This window comes from Triturus cristatus, chromosome 2_2 (genome assembly GCF_964204655.1).
Source record: "Triturus cristatus chromosome 2_2, aTriCri1.1, whole genome shotgun sequence".
Taxonomy (NCBI): domain Eukaryota; kingdom Metazoa; phylum Chordata; class Amphibia; order Caudata; family Salamandridae; genus Triturus; species Triturus cristatus.
Window position 1 is genome coordinate 25,205,205 of NC_140582.1, and position 20,981 is coordinate 25,226,185.

General features: G+C 42.9%; 1 protein-coding gene across 1 annotated transcript in view; it reads left to right on the forward strand.

The window, feature by feature from the left end:
- The window catches only part of LOC146861778 (uncharacterized), a 182,791-nt gene extending 163,730 nt beyond the window's left edge, over positions 1–19,061 (forward strand). The window contains exons 2-3 of the mRNA XM_085640954.1: positions 16,460–16,519; positions 17,771–19,061. Of these exons, the coding sequence (XP_085497080.1) occupies positions 17,776–18,513 (738 nt within the window). The 5' untranslated portion in view covers positions 16,460–16,519; positions 17,771–17,775 and the 3' untranslated portion in view covers positions 18,514–19,061. The remainder of the gene's footprint in view (positions 1–16,459; positions 16,520–17,770) is intronic.
- Positions 19,062–20,981: the final 1,920 nt, after the last annotated feature.

Genomic DNA, 20,981 nt, shown 5'->3' on the forward strand with positions numbered 1-20,981 from the left:
CAAGTAAAATTGCCCTTGCCCTAATTTCAGTAGATTGTCTTACTCTCTAAATCTGATCGGTATGATAACAATACTAAAGATGAAGTAATGATCAAATAGCTTTTTATTATGTATTAAGTACGATGAATTATGTACTGTACTTTGCTGTGTTTTTCAAGTACTAATTGTATGATTATATTACCTTTTGTTTGTACCGTACCTCATGGTTTGAAAAATTATAATGAAACTTTTATAAAAAAATAAATAAATTAAAAAAAACTTAAATTTAAAGAAAAAAACACATCTTACAGGAACATTATATTTAGACTGACATTTCACTTGAACAAAACCTGAGAATTTCAGCCATTATAGTTAGCTGAGCTAACTGTAACTCGCGCCCCCGCAATGCACTGCTGATGATGTTACATATTACATCATTCATGACAAGGTCAGTGACATCACTGATGACATCTCAAATAACATCACTGATGACATCATCCACTGAGCGTGAGTGTTTCTAAAAAGTTTAAGAATGTTATATATAAAAAACAACTCCAAAAGAGACTTCAATGAAGAAGGTCACAGACATCAGGCAGTCGGTATAAGGCTTCCTTTTATTAAAACAGGTCATCCTCGACCTCTAAACACAAGAGAGATGCATTTCGGCCTTAATGAGGCCTTTGTCAATCCAATTAGTGTCGTTACACGTGTGCAATAAATAGTTCACCCCACTCAAGGCATGAATAAACATGGAAGACATACTATTAGGTATATGCATTAGATTGAACCTTCAATAATTTGAAATGAGAGTACCGGAAATTAAATGTTTAAAATACACGAAGTGATTACAGATATATACAACTTGTATTACAGTACTCCAATAAAATTAGAATGTAAATGCATGGACTCCATAAACATGCCTGGGTGGGAGATTTATAAAAAATAAACACATACGACACCAACCGCTCATTAGTGTGTCACCTGCTTGAAATACAAAACTGACAATTTACTAAAAATAACGCTGCTATTGACAAGGAGAATAGTTAGATATGCCCCAAAGCACCATTGACCCTCTTTATCTAAAATATCACAAACGGTAATCATAAATAGGTTCACACCGACTCCTGTTATAAACAATATCCATATACATTCAGCTAGATATATATATATATACGCCAAGGTGTATTGAAGAATGAATGGGTGTATGAGTGTCCGTTTCGATGATTCAGTAGGTACGTGACTGACTGTGTAAGTGAGTTATTATACATGTCTCAGTTACTGTATCAGTGAGAAACTAATCTGTATGAATGTCTGTATCAGTGTGTCACTTGGTGTGTAAGTGACTGCATGGGTTGGTGAGTAGCTACATGAGCGTCTATATGGGTTATTGATTGTCTGAGTATCTCTATGGAGTGTTTCTGTGGGTGTGTGAGGGGTTGTATGACTCCCTGCATAGATGTGTGAGTAGGTGATTCACTGGGTGTATGGATTCATGAGTGTGTGTGCAAGGGGCTGTATGGGTGAGTGAGTGTGCATATGGCTGTGTCAGTGAGTGAATATATATCTCAGTGGTATATGGGTGAGTAACTGCATATGTGAGAGGCAGTATATGTGAGTGTTAGAGTATATAAGTGACTGTATCTGTGAGTGAGTGATTGTGTGAGTGGCTGTATTGGTGAGTGTGTGCTTGAGTTAGTGACTGTATAGGAGAGTAAGTATGTGTTAGTATCTGTATGAATAAGTGAGGCGGTGTGTGTTTAATGGAATAGGTGAGGAAGTGATAGTGTTATTGACTTTTTGGGTGAGTGACTAGGTGTGTGAGTAGCTCTATGGGTGACTGACAGTATGTGAGTGTCTGTATGGGTGTATGAGTGGATATATCAGTAGCTGTATTGGTGAGTGACTGGGTGTATGCGTGGTTGTATATGAAAGTGAGTGGATGTGTGTGTAGACCTATGAATCAGTGAGTGGGTATGTGCATACTGGTATTGGTGTATCAATGGCTTCGAAAATGGTAGTCTGAAATTTGGAGTGGGTGTATGAAAGGTTATTTTGGGGTGTGAGCAGGTGCATCAGAGATTATGTGGATGATGTCATCAGTGATGTCATTTGAGATATCATCAGTGATGTAACCAGTGATGTCACTGACCATGTCATGAGTGATGTAATATGTGATGTCATCAGCAATGCATTGTGTGGGCGCGAGTTAAAGTTAACTCAGCTAACTATAATGACTGAATTTCACAGATATTGTTAAAGTGAAATATTAGCCTAACTATAACGTTTCTGTAACCTGTGGCTTTTTTCTATGAATATATATATGGCGGAATAGCACTGAATAAACTCATCTGCACGAAGAAAAACTGGTGTCCGTTCCGTTTCTAATTCCGGATTTATGGAGTTGTGAAGAATCGGTTCTTGTGGATATATATATATATATATATATATATATATATATATATATATATATATATATATATATATATATATATATATATATATATATATATATATATATATATATATATATATATATATATATATACACTATCAATCCAAACAGCTTTATTCGACAGAAGTCATAAAAGCGATACAAAACAGCACAGGTACAAAATACACAAATATACAATCTAAAAATGTTACTATTTAAAATATTTACATTTTTAAAAAAAAACATTTGGGATACACAAAAATCATTAAGGGTAGCATCCAAAATCACTAACCCTACTCGCTAAGTCTCTTAAATCTAATTACCCATGCCCACCCCAAAAATTTGGCCACGGCCACAACAATTACCGGGTCTGTGCAGGTACGAAGGAGTCTTAAAGCTTCTACACTCCATCTTGTGCCCAAAAGTTTACAAACGGGTCTCAACCATACACGCCTAGGGGCCACGTAGGCAGGGCACGCAAAAACATGTGTGCTAGGGTTTCTACCTGAGATTTACAGTAAAAACATAAGTTGCTACTTGTAGGTTTCCATCTAGCAGTAAAGGATTTTAAAGGCAATGCTCCCACCCGCATCTGGAAAAATAGTTTCCTATCGAGCACTTTGGTGACAAGATCCCAGAAGTGTTCTAACCTTGGGGCTGGTTTAATATTCAAAAACTCATCAGTTAGTGAGAGAGATTTGGTTTCCTGGAATACCTTGGCATTGACCAACTCCCAATATTTTTCTTTTATGTGCGCTTTAGATGGAAAGGTAGCAGCCAAGGGGTTCTCCCAGAGATCGCTCATCCCTAGCGCCACAAGGGATTTTCTGGTCTCGTTAAGCCAAACAATCTTCCGGGAGCCTGCCAAAGACATTATATCCAGAAAGCCCTCCGCATACTGGGCTAAATCCGGGGTGGTCCACAGGCGACGCCAGTATAAAATTGGACGAAGCCTGGCTACATCGGCTATTGAATTCTTGCCTAGATCATATCTTAAAGGAACAATGGGCGTGCTCGGGGGGAGAGAAGTAATGCTACGCAAAAACCTGTTTTCCGAAATATCTATATGTATATATATATCTATATATCTCAGCAACTCGTGATATTCACCCGCTTACGCGTGGAAATCACCAGCGTAGACCAACTGTATTATGCATTATTTTATTTTCTCTATGTCAAGACGCGTTTCGGCCGTCCAAGCAGCCTTGATCACCTGATATATAAATACATGTAATTGTACGTCACGTTCAGCCACCATTATCAAGGCCGCAAGGTTGAAACGCATAGGTGACATGCTGGTTAAGGCTGCCAAATAAAATCTGTGATTTGTTGGGCATAGAGGTCACATCCCAATGCTTGCACCAGCAGAAAAAGAGCGCCACTTCTCTTACTGCTTTGCTTTGGACTTTCATTTAAAAAGCAGCAGGAGCTGACAGGAAAGGCACTTTTGAAACTTCAACAGATGTGGGGACAAACAAGCAAGGTCCGGGTGTTTCAGAATTCATGTTTGTAGCTCTATCAATCACAGTGCCTAATTGAAATACTGGTGACTTGAAAGAAACTCCTTTTTTGTATTTGTATTGCTGGAAGAAAGTTAACTCACACGCAAAGGAGCTTAAGAAAATTAAAAATAGTGGGGCGTTTGAACCAGATGGTAATTGCACTGTGCCATAAGTCATCAGGCTAACTCCCCACAGAGACATTTGGACAACAAATTACCAATTGAGAGCCTAAGCTAAACTAAGAACTGTGTGAATACAGCAATATACTAAAGGTGAATACTCATCAATTACCATAAAACCCCATATACCTTCCATATAGGGCACGTGAGCACAGGTTGTAATTGTACATCAGGTCCAGCCACCGTGATCAAGACTGCAGGGGTTGAAACACGTAGGTGATATGAGAGTTAAGGCTGCCAAATAAAATCTGTGATTTTGAAGCTTCCTGGGAGTGCAGCATTGTACTTTGTTGGCTGTACTGATGTATATACATATACATATACATATACATATATGTATATTCACTTAAAAAACCATAGGTTTCACACATGTTATAGTTAGCTGGGCATTTCACTCATGAAAAACCATTGAAATTTCCACGTTATAGTTAGTGCAGGCAACTATAACTCACGCGACCGCAATCCTCTGCTGATGACGTCAGATATTACATCACTGATGACATATGTGTTTTTCAGAAAAAAAAATATTTGCAATATATGTATAGCTAAATATTAATGGAAGAAGACATGGGTAAATAAGTGTCTAAATACAGTATTAGCATCAACAGTGGATTGCGGTCGCGTGAGTTATAGTTGCCTGCACTAACTATAATGTGGAAATTTCAATGGTTTTTCACGAGTGAAATGCCCAGCTAACTATAACATGTGTGAAACCTATGGTTTTTTTAAGTGAATTTGCAAGGTTTTTTAAATGCTAATTCCTAACTATAACGTTTGTGAAACCTATGGTTTTTTAAGTGAATTTGTACGTTTTTTTAAATGCTAAGTTATGAATTTATTAAGTTTTTTTTTTCAGGTTTTTCACCTTGCGCGCACCGTGGGCGCACGGTGCCCTTCGCGCACCAAGCGCGCGCTGTGGGCACTCGGTGCGCTTCGCGCACCGAGCACCCATGATGCGTTGTGCGTGCCGTGCGCACGGTGCGCACACCCCGTGCTTTTTCGTTTTTTTCACCCTTGGGGTCCTTCAGTGACCCCCTGACAAAGGCTAGGGGGTCAGGAACTGTCCACCCTGCCCCCTTTTCACATTCTCCATCTTTGTTTTTCACTGCCTCAGACTGCGAGAGACAAAATGGCGGCCGACACTTCCTGATTTCGACCGATTCGAATGTTTACTGACATCTAACAACCAATCAGAATTGCGCTTGCGCACGTCACCGTGCGCGCACCGTGCGCGCACGGTGCGCACTTATAGATATATATGTACTTTTAACTGAAATTTTCTCTGGAACTACTGAACATATTGACTCCAGATATTCAAAAGGCACATCCCTGACCTAAGGACTACCTCTCTGCCAAATTTCAAGTAATTCTGTTCAGCTGTTCGGGCTGTACCTTGGACTAAAGGTCCCTATGGAAAAATGCATGGGGAAAACGCGTTTTGGGACCCCCCTTTTTTCTCGGCCCCCGCTTGACTAATCACCCCGAGACTTTCAGGGTAGGAGCGGAGCGGAGCGCCCCACCTATTTTAAAAAATTTGCGAGGATTCCTCAACCGGCGCCAGAGTTATTCAAAATAGAATTTTCAGATTTCCTATGGAAACAAGGTCCTAACTATAGCTATCTACTGGCGACCGCCAGTAGATAATACACATACCATACATATATATAACATACATAATACACATATATGTATATTTATAGATATATACATATACATGTACATATACATATATACGTATGGGTGTATATTTGAATATATTACCTACTGGTGGTCGACAGCAGGTAGGTATAGTTAGGATCCAGCTTCCATAGAAAAAACATTTTTTTTACTTGCCTATAGCTTTGGCGTCATTTGACCAATCTGTATAAAATTATCCAAGCAAAGTGTCAAAGTAGATTCTGTGTGTCATGGAAAGTGTGGGGGTGATCTGTGCAGCGGGGACCCAGAAATAGGGGTGCAAAATAATTTTACGTTTGTAATGTTAATCTTCATAGGAACATGTTGCTGAACCTACAGCCTGAACTGCTGGAAGGAATTACACGAAATTTGGCAGAAAGGTAGATGTTGTTACACAGATTGTGCTTTTTGTTATTTGGTGAAAATCCGTTCAGTAGTTTTTCCAAAATTAAATCTGAACAATATAGGGATATCTCTGGTTGTGGATATTTTGTGGCGGTTTCGCAGTGATCGTGATTAAATTGCAATGATTTAGAAGTAAATTGCGAATTCGCCTGCCAAAGGGAATGCTCTGATTGGCTCGACAAAACCTGAACAGAAAGTTACGTGCTCCATTTTCTTGTCCCAGAACTGTACCTGGGGATGAAAACTTGTGTCAAAGCTAACATAAGGGACCTGGATGGTGAACCTCTGGGCTCATGTTTGAGAAATGGGGCCAGAGGTGACAAACGTTATGTGTTCAAATTCTTTTTTTTTTATTCCGTGCTATATTTTTAACAATGCTGCGACCTCCAGCGCTGCCCCATGTACCATTGCGGGGTACTCCTGACTAACGTGAGATCTTCATGAAAATTGGTGGACATATAAAATAAATATAGATATATTTGTACACACTAGCCAGTCGCTGTCACAGACTCATGAACGAACTAACAAACCCTCTCAGACACTTATACACCCGTTCACATGCTCACTCACACACTTATACATCCAGTCACATACCCACTCAGATACTCATGCACCCAATCACTTAGCCATTCAGGTACTCATGCACCCACTTACAGACTCACTCAGAGAGTGAGACACCCATGTCAGACCCACACAGAGACTCATGCACCTAGTTAAAGACCCACTAATAGACTCATGCTCACAGTTTCTTACCCACTTATAGACTATTATACCTACTCACAGACCCACCTGGGCACTCATGTACCCACTCAACGACCTACTGAGATACTCATGCACTCACTTACAGACTCAATTGGAGAGTCACACACCCATGAACAGACCCATTCATAGATTTACACATGCACTTACAGACCCACTCACGCACTCATGCATGTATTCAGACCCATTGAGACACTCACACACCCACTCACCTTCCCAGTGAGACACTCATAAAGCCACTCACAGATCCATTCAGATACTCATATATCCACTCACACACCCATACTCCTCTCAGAGTTATGCAGTTAGTCACTCACTCATATAATCACACACCCAGACTCAGATACACCCAAACCCAGTCAAAGACTTACGCATCCACTCACAGACCCACCAAGACACCTGCCCTCCCAGTCACAGACCCACTCAGATACTCATCCATGCACCCATTGTCTTACCCACTAGGAGACTTATGCTCTTACTCACAGACCCATTAGGACATTCATACACCTCCTCACAGATCCATACAGATACTCATATACCCACTCATAGTCCCACTCAGATACGTATGGTCCCGGTCACACATACACTCAGAGACTAATGTGCCCACTCACAGTCCCACTCAGAGACCCATTCATCCACTGACAGAACCACTCAGACACTCACGCTCTCAGTCATAGACCCACTGAGAGATCTGTGCACTAAGTCACAAACCCACTCAGACACTCATGCAGCCACTCACTCTCCCACTGAGACATGCACTTAGACATTCATGTGTGCACTCACAGATCCAGTCAGACAGTATTATACTTACTTGCAAATGCACAAAGACACTGATACACCCACTCATAGATGCACTGAGAGAGTCACGTAGTTTATTACAGAATCATTGATAGACTGATGAACCATCTCACAGGTCCATTGAAAATACTTATACAGTGAATGAGATACTTACTAATACATAGATGCATGCAGTCACAGATTCCCCTGAAAGATTTATACACTGTGTTTTAGAGATATTAAGGAAATATACGTGCTATTATAGATTCTTTTAGATAGTAATATGTTTAGTGTATTGGTTATATTCTATTTTGCAGTTTTGTAAGAGGTGGTGGCCTTTGAATGTCTGCTTTTGCTTTGCCATTTCACGGCACCCTGCATCATCGCGAAAAAAGAAAATTAGTATTAAAGATGGTTTCTATACAAACCACCCAGAAAATATGATTTTAAACAGTACACTAATAAACCTCTAGGCCCTCATTTATGAAGAGCTTGCGCCGCCGATGCGTCAAAATTTTTGACGCATTGACGGCGCAAGTCATACTCCATATTTATGAAGTGACGCATCTGCGAAGATGCGTCACTTTCAACCCTCTGCGTGAAGAAAACACTGCGTCATAATGGACTGCGTCACGTTAAGATTTAATTATGCAAGCTGGGCGTTCCTTCGGAAATACATGCGCAAAAGTGACGCATCTATATTTATGACTTTTCCCAATAATGACGCATCCGTAGCTTAAGTGACGCAGCGTTGCGTTTACGTCAAAATCGGTGCGCCTGCAAAACAGACGCGTAGGAAATGACGCAACAACACGTATATATAGGAGAAGTTGGAGTGGACAGTGCTGCATCTACAAGTACACCATGGAGGTAGTAATTCTGCGGCTAGGAGCCAGACGGAGACGAGCAGCAACATCAACCCCACCACAACCCCCCTCCCCACAATCTCCCCCACCCCTCCAAAGGCAACGCATGAGAAAGGAGCGCATATTTCGCCAAAGGAGCACTCTGAGACGAATCAGGGAGGAGGAGATCATCAGTCTCCTTCGCCTCAAGAAGCAGACTATACAACACCTACTACAACTTATTGCTCCAAGGCTGGAGGTCACAACCAACAGGCCTACCAACATACCACCACAGGCAAAACTCATGGCTGTGTTGCATATGCTAGCGTCGGGCTCCTTCCAAACAACAGTTGCCAAAGTGGCTGGAATATCCCAGCCATCCTTCTCATCATTCCTCCCCACTGTCCTGGACGCTATCATCCATCTGACACCCCGCTACCTCCATTTCCCCAACACCCCAGGACAGCAGATGGAGATCAAGCAAGGGTTTTATGAAATAGCAGGCTTCCCACATGTGCTGGGTGCCATGGACTGCACACATGTGCAATTTGTACCTCCAGCAGCAACCTCACATCTGTACAGGAATCGGAAACATACTCACTCCATCAATGTACAGGCCATTGTGGATCACCGTGGACTTTTCACAAATGTGCTGGCCAAATACCCTGGCAGCGTACATGATGCCTTCATATTCCGGCACAGCATCATAAATGACCGCTTCAAGAATGGCCAGTATGGCAATGGCCTACTTGTAGGTAAGCTAAACAGTATGACCTAACGCACCATTCATAATGCCATACTGGCAACATTGTGCTGCATGAATGACACATTAATGATGTTCTGGATGGAACAATGTGTCACTAGCATATATATATAGAAGGTCATGTAAAGCCACGTAGGGTAGCAATCCATGCCCTCATGCCCTCACAAATATGTGTCCAGTTCCATGTACAATTATGTGCAAAACTTGTGTTGGCTGTGTGTTGCTGGGTGTGTTCTCTGCAACATCCATGCCTTCTGGACACTGCACTTTCTACAAATGTACACGCCATATGGCCTATACTTTACCCTAACTATGTCAAAGATTTGATTGTATATTTTATTGTTTATTTCAGCTGACCAGGGATATGGTATACAGCCGTGGGTCATGACACCCTATGGAAACCCACAGTTGCCGCAGGAAATCGCCTACAACCAGGCTCAGTGCAGGACAAGAAACATTGTAGAAAGAACCTTTGGTCTGCTGAAGGCCAGGTTCAGATGCTTGGATATGTCTGGTGGCCGATTGTTGTACTCACCACAAACAGTATGTAAAATGATTTTGGCATGTGCAATACTGCACAACATATGTGTGCTGACAAATATCCCCTGGGATGAGGAGCCTGAAATCAATCAGCATATGGCGGAGGATGACCAGGAGGATGGCCAGGCTCCAGCAAATCCAAACACAGCAGCAGGCATACGCAGACGTGCCAACATAGTCCGTAATTTCTTTTCATAATAGTAACCTGCAAATATTCCTTATGCACCCAGATTTGTGTTTACAAAAATAAAAATACAGTATAAAACTATTACTTGCCTGTGTATATATATATATCACATGTCAAATTAACATTGTAAGTCGCAGGGCAAACTTAGACTTGGAGTATGTGTCAGAAATGGACTCTCATGTCCGATGCCTGGCATCAGATATACATCAACCCACATTTGCAATAATATTGTGCTGCCTTGTGTTTCCCCCAGCAATGGTCCTACACTTAGCAGTGTATGGCCAACACAGGTACCCTTGCACCATAGTGCAAGTGTGTCTGTGTGCAGGGTAGGATTGCATATGTGTGGAAAGGTGTCCCTTCAAGCACATAAACAATTCAATTTTGCCACTTTCATGTGAGCTGCTTAATGCATCACACATTAAAGTCACATACACATCATAAATTTGGAAATCGATTGTTTATATACAGGAAGGGGGACATTCATGTACAGTAACAATCCATGTCAATTTTGCTTGTTCGATGTGTGATGCACAAGGCAGCACTCATGGAAAATGCAAAAACAAGGATGAAAAAACATTTCTCCTTGCTTAGCAAACTTAAGAAGAGATTTTCCCTGGTATTAATTTTGGCGCTGCCTCCTGTGTATGCCACTCTTGTACATAGGGGGCAGTGTCAAAAACAATGGGAAGTTGGGTGGTACACCCACTGCCACACCGAATGTCCACACCTCTTACGCTAACAATAGTGTGAGAGGGGTCCTTATTTACAAGGCAGCGTTAAGCCACATTAAGTGGATTAACGCTGCCTTGTAACTAAGGCTAAGACCCTATCGCCAACACAGCCTTGGAAAAATGACATTGTTGTGGCCATAAACGCTTATACATATGCCATAAAGATTACTTCCATTGTGTTTATTACTCCAATAACTCATGAAATAAGCCTACATAGACACTACATTCCCAATTGTCATTAATCTAATTTTACCATGAATTAACATTGTTTACTATTCCCAAAAATACATGGGTGAAGGTGACCCCATATAATGAAATCTCACACAACAGTTCAAACAATATAAATATTTATGTATGTTGTCAAATTTTGTGGATCAAAAATGTATAATAGGACAAACATTAAAGAAAACATCCAGTTGGACAGTGGTGGACTGAAAAATTATGTCATGGAGTGAAAAAGGTGCTGTCAGTGCTCGTCAGAGTTTGCATTGTCCTAAATATAGCTCACCCCCAAATGACGTTTATGCATCATATGTCAGAATCAGACATATGCATTTCCCACTCAAACCCCAAATGACGTTTGTGCATCATATGTCCGAATCAGAAACATGCATTTCCCACTCAAACCCCAAATTGCGTTTGTGCATCATATGTCAGAATCAGACATATGAATTTCCCACTCAAACCCCAAAATGGCATTTGTGTATCATACGTCAGAATCAGACACATGCATTTCTGACTCAAGCCCCAAAATTTACGTTTAATCAGCATACGTCAGAATCAGACACATGCATTTCTGACTCAAGCCCCAAAATTGACGTTTGATCAGCATATGTCACATTCAGACACATGCATTTCCCACTCAAGCCCCAAAATTGACGTTTGATCATCATATGTCACAATCAGACACATGCATTTCTGACTCAAGCACCAAAATTGACGTTTGATCATCATATGTCGCAATCAGACACATGCATTTCTGACTCAAGCACCAAAATTGACGTTTAATCAGCATACGTCACATTCAGCCACATGTATTTCTGACTCAAGCCCCAAAATTGACGTTTGATCATCATACGTCACAATCAGACACATGCATTTCCCACTCAACCCACCCAAAATGACGTTTGTGCATCATAAGTCAGAATCAGACACATGCATTTCCCACTCAACCCACCCAAAATGACGTTTGTGCATGATAAGTCAGAATCTGACACATGCATTTTCCACTCAAGCCCCAAACGTGACTTTTGATCAGCATACGTCAGAATCAGACACATGCTTTTCTGACTCAAGCCCTAAAATGACGTTTGTGTTTCATACGTCAGAATCAGACACATGCATTTCCCACTCAAGTCCCAAAATTGACGTTAGATCAGGATACGTCATATTCAGACACATGCATTTCTGACTCAAGCCCCAAAATTGACGTTAGATCAGCATACGTCACATTCAGACACATGCATTTCTGACTCAAGCCCCAAAAGTGACGTTTGATCATCATACGTCACAATCAGACACATGCATTTGTGACTCAAGCCCCAAAATGACGTTTGTGTATCATACGTCAGAATCAGACACATGCATTTCCCACTCAACCCACCCAAAATGACGTTTGTGCATGATAAGTCAGAATCTGACACATGCATTTTCCACTCAAGCCCCAAACGTGACTTTTGATCAGCATACGTCAGAATCAGACACATGCTTTTCTGACTCAAGCCCTAAAATGACGTTTGTGTTTCATACGTCAGAATCAGACACATGCATTTCCCACTCAAGTCCCAAAATTGACGTTAGATCAGGATACGTCATATTCAGACACATGCATTTCTGACTCAAGCCCCAAAATTGACGTTAGATCAGCATACGTCACATTCAGACACATGCATTTCTGACTCAAGCCCCAAAAGTGACGTTTGATCATCATACGTCACAATCAGACACATGCATTTGTGACTCAAGCCCCAAAATGACGTTTGTGTATCATACGTCAGAATCAGACACATGCATTTCCCACTCAACCCACCCAAAATGACGTTTGTGCATGATAAGTCAGAATCTGACACATGCATTTTCCACTCAAGCCCCAAAATTGACGTTTGATCATCATATGTCACATTCAGACACATGCATTTCTGACTCAAGTCCCAAAATTGACGTTAGATCAGCATACGTCATAATCAGACACATGCATTTCAGACTCAAGCCCCAAAATTGACGTTAGATCAGCATACGTCACATTCAGACACATGCATTTCTGACTCAAGCCCCAAAAGTGACTTTTGATCAGCATACGTCAGAATCAGACACGTGCATTTCCCACTCAAGCCCCAAAATTGACGTTTGATCAGCATACGTCACAATCAGACACATGCATTTCCCACTCAAACCCCAAAACTGACGTATGTGCATCATACGTCAGAATCTGACACATGCATTTTTCACTCAAACCCCCAAAATGACGTTTGTGCAACATACGTCAGAATCAGACTCAGCTGAATATACTACCACCATAAATTGACACTAAAATGTAATGTGCCTGTTGAGGCACTTTTATGACAAACGGTAAATACGCATCTGGTGTCCTGCGTGCAAAACAGTGCAACTGTACATTGACAACTACGATGAACGAAGCGTCATAAAATGATTTTTGACGCATGCAAATAATGACGCACCGGTGAAAACGTGTCGCATCGAAACAGGATATGATGTAATCAGCCTGCCATGCTGCACACCAGGAAGTTCAATGTTGCTTTCACTTTCTATTTCACTCATTTGTAGTCTGTACTAGGTTTAGGAGGGTGTTTTTGCTTGCTAGTGTTTTTGGTCAAGTTTAAAAGCTGTTTGTCTGTCTGTGTCTTGTTTATTGTGTCCATATTGTGTCTGAACTGTTGTGTAGTTGTGTATTGTGTAGTTTTGTGTTGTTTTGAAAGGGGTGTTTGTCTATTTAAGGGTATTTCTTCATAGTTATAGGTGGAAGAGTTGTTAGGCAATATAGTTACGTTTTTTATTTCAAAATTGTGTTTTGTGCTGTGTCACAAATATGTCGGGCAGGTCCAGGAACCTGACGGAGCAGGAGTTTGGGGGGCTACTGTGGCTCATAGTCCACTATCTCCCCAACATGATTGGGAGCGGAGGCAGGGTACTACAGGGGTACCCGACACAGGAGAGGAAGACAAGGTGGGAGAAGGTGCGTTACCAAATGGAGCGCATCTTTGGTGTGGAGAGGAGCCTAAGGCAATACAAACACCGCTGGGCAGACATAATCAACCGAGAGCAGGATCTCCTGGACCACCTGGGCCTGGAAGTTGCCGGATTAGTAGGTAGGTTTACTGTCAATGATGTTTTGTAGTAATCCATGTGGACAAATGTACAGCACAATTTTACAAAAACCAACGCAGCACGGTTGCGCAAGTCAGCTTTCTGAGCAGCACTGTGTTAGGTTTTGAAGCACAGTGATGCAACATAGTTCACTTTCCATGATGCATCTCTGTGCTTTTCCAGGCACTGACACATAAACTGATGACTTGCACTGGCTCAGGCACCCTTGCCCCATGGTGCAAATACGCCTGTGTTGTGGGTAAACAGTTTTTTTCTACAAGGGTCTTGCGCCACTGTTATTTCACTTTTTACCAGTGACGTATCAGTGGCGCAAGGGCATTGTAAATAAGCACTGCTGTTTTACAAATCGTTGGGTCTAGCTACGCCATCCCTGCGTTGCCGTAGCATTCTGACGCCTTTCCAGAATCACAATTGCAAAAACTTTGTAAATGCTTTAGTGGACATGGGTGTTGCTGAGGAAAAGCCACAGCAACACACATGTTGCTCCCCGAACACACAATGAGCTGCATGAAAAGGAGATATTTTTGCAAGCACAAATGAAACCACACAGGGTGTCTTAATGTGTACGTGTCAATTATGCCCAATTTCACGCTATATGTTGTATGTAAGGGATGTGTCATGGGTGTTGCTGTGGCTGTGTACACGCTACAACCATGTCCACTCAGGTTTTTAAAGATTTACTAACAATCGTAACACCTTGAAATGCATTAGGATCCAAAGCCACCCCCATTGATGGTGTTACATTGCACAAGGATTTCTCCTTGTTTCATCTGCTGTCAATGTGTTGTGTATTCAACAGCACATATTGGTAGAGAATATCACCTCAAGAGATTATTTTTGGGTGTGAAGATGTCCCTTCCTGCCCAAAAACATTCTCACCATGACGCTGGTATTCATGCACCATGGTGCAAGATGGTCTGTGCTGGTGCATGATAGCAGATTGTGGGCCAGGGCATGGAAAGGCACAGAGATGCAACATGTAGGAGACAATATGTTGCATCATGGTGCCTCAAAACTTACGCAGCGTGGAGATGCAAAATAATTTGCGGCACCACACAGTGTCAATATTCCATAAATTATGCCCCCATTAAAAGTTGTGCATTGCATTCTCAGAGAGATTGAGGCAAACTTTCTGGTGCCCCCTTCATTACAACTTGGAGGCCCTGTATATACAGTTCTTACTTCCAGGGCCATCAAAATTGAGTAGTAGATGTCAGCCAGCATCACAAGTAATCTTGCTGTGCAGCAAAATATCAACACAATAGTGTTTATATGTGTCTTTTACAAGGCACAATGTGCTATTTGCCGTTTTTACCCAGCGCAGATGCACAAGTGTTTCCCGAGTGCAAATGCACAAAGCCTTCATTCATTCTTAATGTCTGTGTGCAGGAAGGATCACCTTTTAATAAAAATACTTCTTAGTGTCCTGATATTCACATACTAGGTTTGACGTTGAATGCAGTGCACATTGATTTACAAAATGCTAAAACTAAGCCATTTGCGCATCAATGTGCAAACATAATGGCATACCGGGGGCTACCTTAAGTTTGGTTGCATACCCCAACATATGATATCTCATATAGCCGGTATTGTGTCAGTTCCCATGTTTGTTGTGTTTGAACCCCCACATCAATACAACTGTTATGCCACTGTCATGCAGTGTCACGTGTGAAAGTGGCACACATCTACAAGGCCATTAAAAGTGTATGGAAGGTGAATCACATATCCGTGTGTACATGGGCTCCTTTCACACAGAACAATGAGTAGAAGTGCCATTTCATGGGTCTTGCAGTTGTTGTCACAATGCACAATCCATTGAAGCAGACACACTCACAGATCTAAGAGTCCCGGTACATCTGGGAATGATTACTAATCAAATACAAAGCCATGTGCGGCATCAGGGAGGTGCAGCTACCACAAATTAGTAATTACACATGCCTGATCATTTGTTTTGGGTCTGACGCATAAAACAGCACGCACATCTGTGAATTTACAGATGTTAACTGTCACTATTGTACCAAAGCTGTCCATAGCTGCAAAATCACATTCATCACCACAATGCAAACATACTTGCAACATGGTGCAAGTGTGCATGTGTTTGTGAACGGCATCTCAATGGATCACCACAGAAAATTAGAGCACATGTGTGTTACAAAATTTGTGAAAGAGTGTGCTTCCTATTAGCACTTAGGCAGGGCATGTTGTACGAATTGGGGAGATAAATGGGACTCACTGTAATACCCTTGTGAAGATGCAACTAACTCACATAAAATACATGTACAGTGTTGAAATGTGCCACATCCACTAATCATATTGTCAACTTTTTCGGCGTGTAGGTGGTCCACCCCCATACACACAGGAAGAGGTGGAGAGATTCAAGGATCCTAATGCCACTGGTGAGTGTGATATCATTTAAATCCTTGTCTGTTTGGTTACAATGTTTCCTCATGCATGCCTTGCTTGGAGACATGTCAGAAGCATCATCCTCGCATGCAGCATGGTTATACATCACATGTGCATGAAAGAGCAAAAGAGTTATTGGTACTATGTGCACATGCATGATGACAAAATTAAGGGTCACATGTATGAAGTGTTGCTGTGGGCGAGTTCCAAATGTTCCCATGTTGTGCTGCACTATGTCTGAACCACATAAATGGAGCACACATTGTATGTGACAGATAGTTTGGGGAAACAATGCCTATTTGAGACATGGAAATAGTAGAAGCCCAAAGATATAGGGCCTTTTTTATGAAGGCCTTACGCCGCCGGTGCGTCACTTCGTCCCATTTTAAGAGTGATGCACCGGTGGCGCAAGGCCTTCATAAATAAGGCCCATAATGTATGCAGTTACCTATGTTATATAAAGGGCCATATGTAGAAGCCCCTATTGCCATCACAACGTCACATGCACTGATGTTCTTGTGGCAAAACGGTACTTGCCTCATTTACAAGGCAGTGTTAATCCACATACCATGGCTTAATGTTGGCTTGTAAATTATGCCCCCTCTCATGCTGTGTCTACCATGGAAAGGGTTGGGCAGTGGGTGTTGCGCTGTGTGTCACAATGCTACACCCATTGTTTTTGATGCAGCCCCCCATTTACAAGTGTAACGTAAATAGGAGGCTGTACCAAAATGAAGAGCAGGGCAAACCTGGTCTTGACTTGGTAAAACAAGCAATAATGTTTTTTTCCCATCGATTTGGCTTTTTACATGTGTGTTGCCTTGTGCAGCATACAGGGGCAAAGTTCATTAGTCCTTGGATTGTTCATGTGCAGGAAGGGACATCTTCAAACACATAAACAAACCTTGCCTGCTCGCAGACGCGCTTGCACCATGGTGATGAGGTGCCTGCGTTGGTGCATGGCAGACCTTGTGTTCCAGCGCTGGGCAAAAGCACAGAAATGCACCGTATCACATTGATACAGCCCTTTCCTGGCCCTTAGCTTTGTCATTAGCAGCACATTAATATTCATTACTTCGCTGCCCTTGGTCTAAACATCATAAATGAGGCCCCAATGCTTTCAAAGTGATTTTCTGTTAGTAAAAGAGCCTTGATAATATGTCCCTTATATTGCCTGAATGTGCATGTCTACAAGTGTCAATGTGTAAGTGTAGACTGATGTGGATGTAATTCCTCCATTGCAGCCAACATGACACCAGATGAGGAGAGGCAGTACAGGATCCGTCTGGAACGATACCGCCACATCCGCCATGTGGCACGTTACTTCAGACAGATGGGCCGCCAACATGATCGCTCAAATGCAGCTGGAACCTGGAACTCACCAGCTCCTACTCCACCATCAACTAAACGCACACGAAAGACCAAGACAAAGCCATCTGCTATGGACACACAACAAGGAGCAGAAGCAGGGGAAGCCCATTCTCCACAAATGGAAACATCCTCACCTCAACAGCCTGGATCCTCTACCCTACACACCTCTGCACCATCCACAGCTGGCCCATCTGGATCTTCATCCAATCTGCCCTCCGGAACCTCCACAGCTCCCCAATCTGGACCTTCCCCTGCTCCGCCTCCTGAAACCTCCACAGCTCCCGCATCTGGACCTTCCTCTGCTCCGCCCCCTGAAGCCTCCACAGCTCCCCCATCTGGACCTTCCTCTGCTCCGCCCCCTGAAACCTCCACAGCTCCCCCATCTGGACCTTCCTCTGCTCCGCCCCCTGAAACCTACACAGTTCCCACATCTGGACCTGCTGCTGCACCTTCATACAGTGATGTCGGTCTAATTTTGTCCAAGGTGGAGAAACTGGAAAGGGGCCAGCAGGACTTGAGTCTCAAGATGTCGGGCATACAATTGCAACTGGCCACCCTATTAAAGATGGTGGCAGACTTACAGGAGAGCATAAACCAAATGGATGAGCAGCTGTAGCCAGCCACTCACCAACATGATCTCCAACTGTTATGTGTTCCTAACATTTCTATGCACATATATAGTGTTAAAGTGTGTTTTAATGCATTTATAGTTAGTTAGCTGTTAGTGTACTTGTAGTGCTTAGTATTAGTTCTAGGATAAGGCGTCAAGTTATTAGTAGTGGGTGGGGGGTTGATGTTTAGTGAATGTTTAATGTATTTTAAGAATACATTTTTTGAAAAAACATTAGAAAAATATATCTTTGTTTAGTTTGCTAGGTTTAGTTAGTCTGTGTTTAGATCGAGTGCATGTATGCCTGACGTGTGATTGTTGAATACAGGGGGGGGGAGGTTACCTGTGTATTGTGAGTCAGGTGTGAGGTAGGATAAGGTATTGGTATGAAGTTTAAGTTTAGATGTTTAGATGTTAGGATGTCAGTGTAGTAGATTTAGTTTAGTTTAGTGTAGGACGTACCATTTAATGTAGTCATAGTGTAGTGATGTTAAGCATAGCATTTGAGTGTTGTGAAATATTTTGAAAATAAAGCAATGTTTGTATTTAGGAAATGTCTGACTAGTAGGCCTCGGAACTGGTGACATCTGCTCAGGTTGGGACTTACACTTGCTGTGCGCAGACTGTCAGTTATGATCTCAACTCTAACATTTGTATACAATTACAGGTAATCTAAGCAAACAATTCATACCTCAATCAGGAATTCATAGAGCCCACTACTCACCCTTGAGGGTCTTAAGGTATAGTGGGACAGGGGGGCTTCTGTCATCACCCATCATGTGAAAATCCAGGTCTTGAGGCTCTTACTGAATGCTTGCAGTGTTGGACCGATGCTAAGGGGGAGTATGTTCCAGGTCTTGGCCGCAAGTAGGAAATTGATGTGCCTCACGGTCTGGGTCTGTAGATGCAGGAAATTTTGGCCATGGCTTGGTCAGCAGAGCAGAGGTATCTCTTGTGGGTGTAGAAGGAGATTCCGTTGTAGAGGTATTGTGGTCCGGTGTTGTGGAGGGCTCTGTAGGCGTGTGTGAGCTGCTTGAATGTCAGTCTTTTTTTAGACGTGGAGGTAGTAGAGCTCTTGTAGGTGGTGGCCGATGTGGTCTTGTCATGGGACGCAGAGGGAATGTCGGGCTACAGTGGTCTGGACATTCGGGATTTTGTTGCTCTGAAATGTGTTGACGCCGGTGTACAGGGCTTTCCCATAGTACAGCCTGCTGATGATGGATGTGTGGGTGATGGCATTCCTGATTTTGGGCTGGAGCCATTTAAAGGTCTTGCAGAGTATGCAGAGGGTGTAGAAGTATGTTGAGGATACAGCGTTGATCTGTTGGGCCATGGTGAGGGATGAGTCGTGTACGATGCTGAGGTTGCATGCTTGGTCCACGTGGTGGGAGGGTTGCCCAGGGCAGGGGGCCACCAGGTATAGTCCCATGTGGAAGGGGTGGCTCTGAGGATGATGACTTGCGTTTTGCTACAATTTGAGCTTTGGCCAGCTGCAGCTCATCCAGGTTGTAACATCTTTCATCCATTGTGGTAAGTTGTGTCTTGTGATGTTGGGTACCTTGGGGAGGGAGAGGCTGAGCTGGGTGTATTTGGCGTAGGATACTACGCTGAGTCCGTGTTTACTGATGATGTCAGCAAGTGGGGCCATGTAGATGTAGGAGATTGTGGGGCTGAGGGACGATCCTTGGGGAACTCTGCATCAGTACACAGTGGGCCCGATTCACAGAATTAACTTAAGACAAAATCCTAAACTTACTACTTCTGGTATTCACAGAATGCACTTACTACTTCTTTTGGTATTCACAGAATGCACTTACTACTTTTGGTATTCACAGAATGGATTTCCGACTACTAACTTTATGTCCACACTCGGGCCGGAAATTCCGGCCCGGAGGCGGAGCTTCCGGCCCGGGGGCGGAGCTTCCAGCCTGGGGCCGGGGCTTGCGGCCCGGAGGTGGAGATTTCGGCCATGGCTAAATCTCCGCCACTGGCCAGAATCCCCACCTCTAGGCCGGAAGCTCCGCCTCCGGGCCAGAAGCTCCGCCTTTAGGCCAGAAGCTCCGCCCCCGGACTGGAAGCTCCGCCTCCGGGCCGGATTTTCCGGCCCGAGTGCGGACGTAAAGTTAGTAGTCGTAAATCCATTCTGTGAATACCAAAAGTAGTAAGTGCATTCTGTGAATACCAAAAGAAGTAGTAAGTTCAGGATTTTGTCTTAAGTTAATTCTGTGAATCGGGCCCTGTGTGTTCAGATAGGAAATGCTGGAGTCTGAATCATTGACTTTGGGCTGCGAGGAAGGAACCAATCCAGTGTAGGGCATTTCCTTGTATGTCGCCATCATGGAGTCTGGCTGCTAGTGTGTGGTGGGAGATGGATTTTAAAACGGCTGAGAGGTCTTGTAGATTGAGGGTTGCAGTGTGGCCTTGTTTGAGGAGTGTGTGGATGTTGCGGTGGCATCTAGGAGGGCACTCTTGAT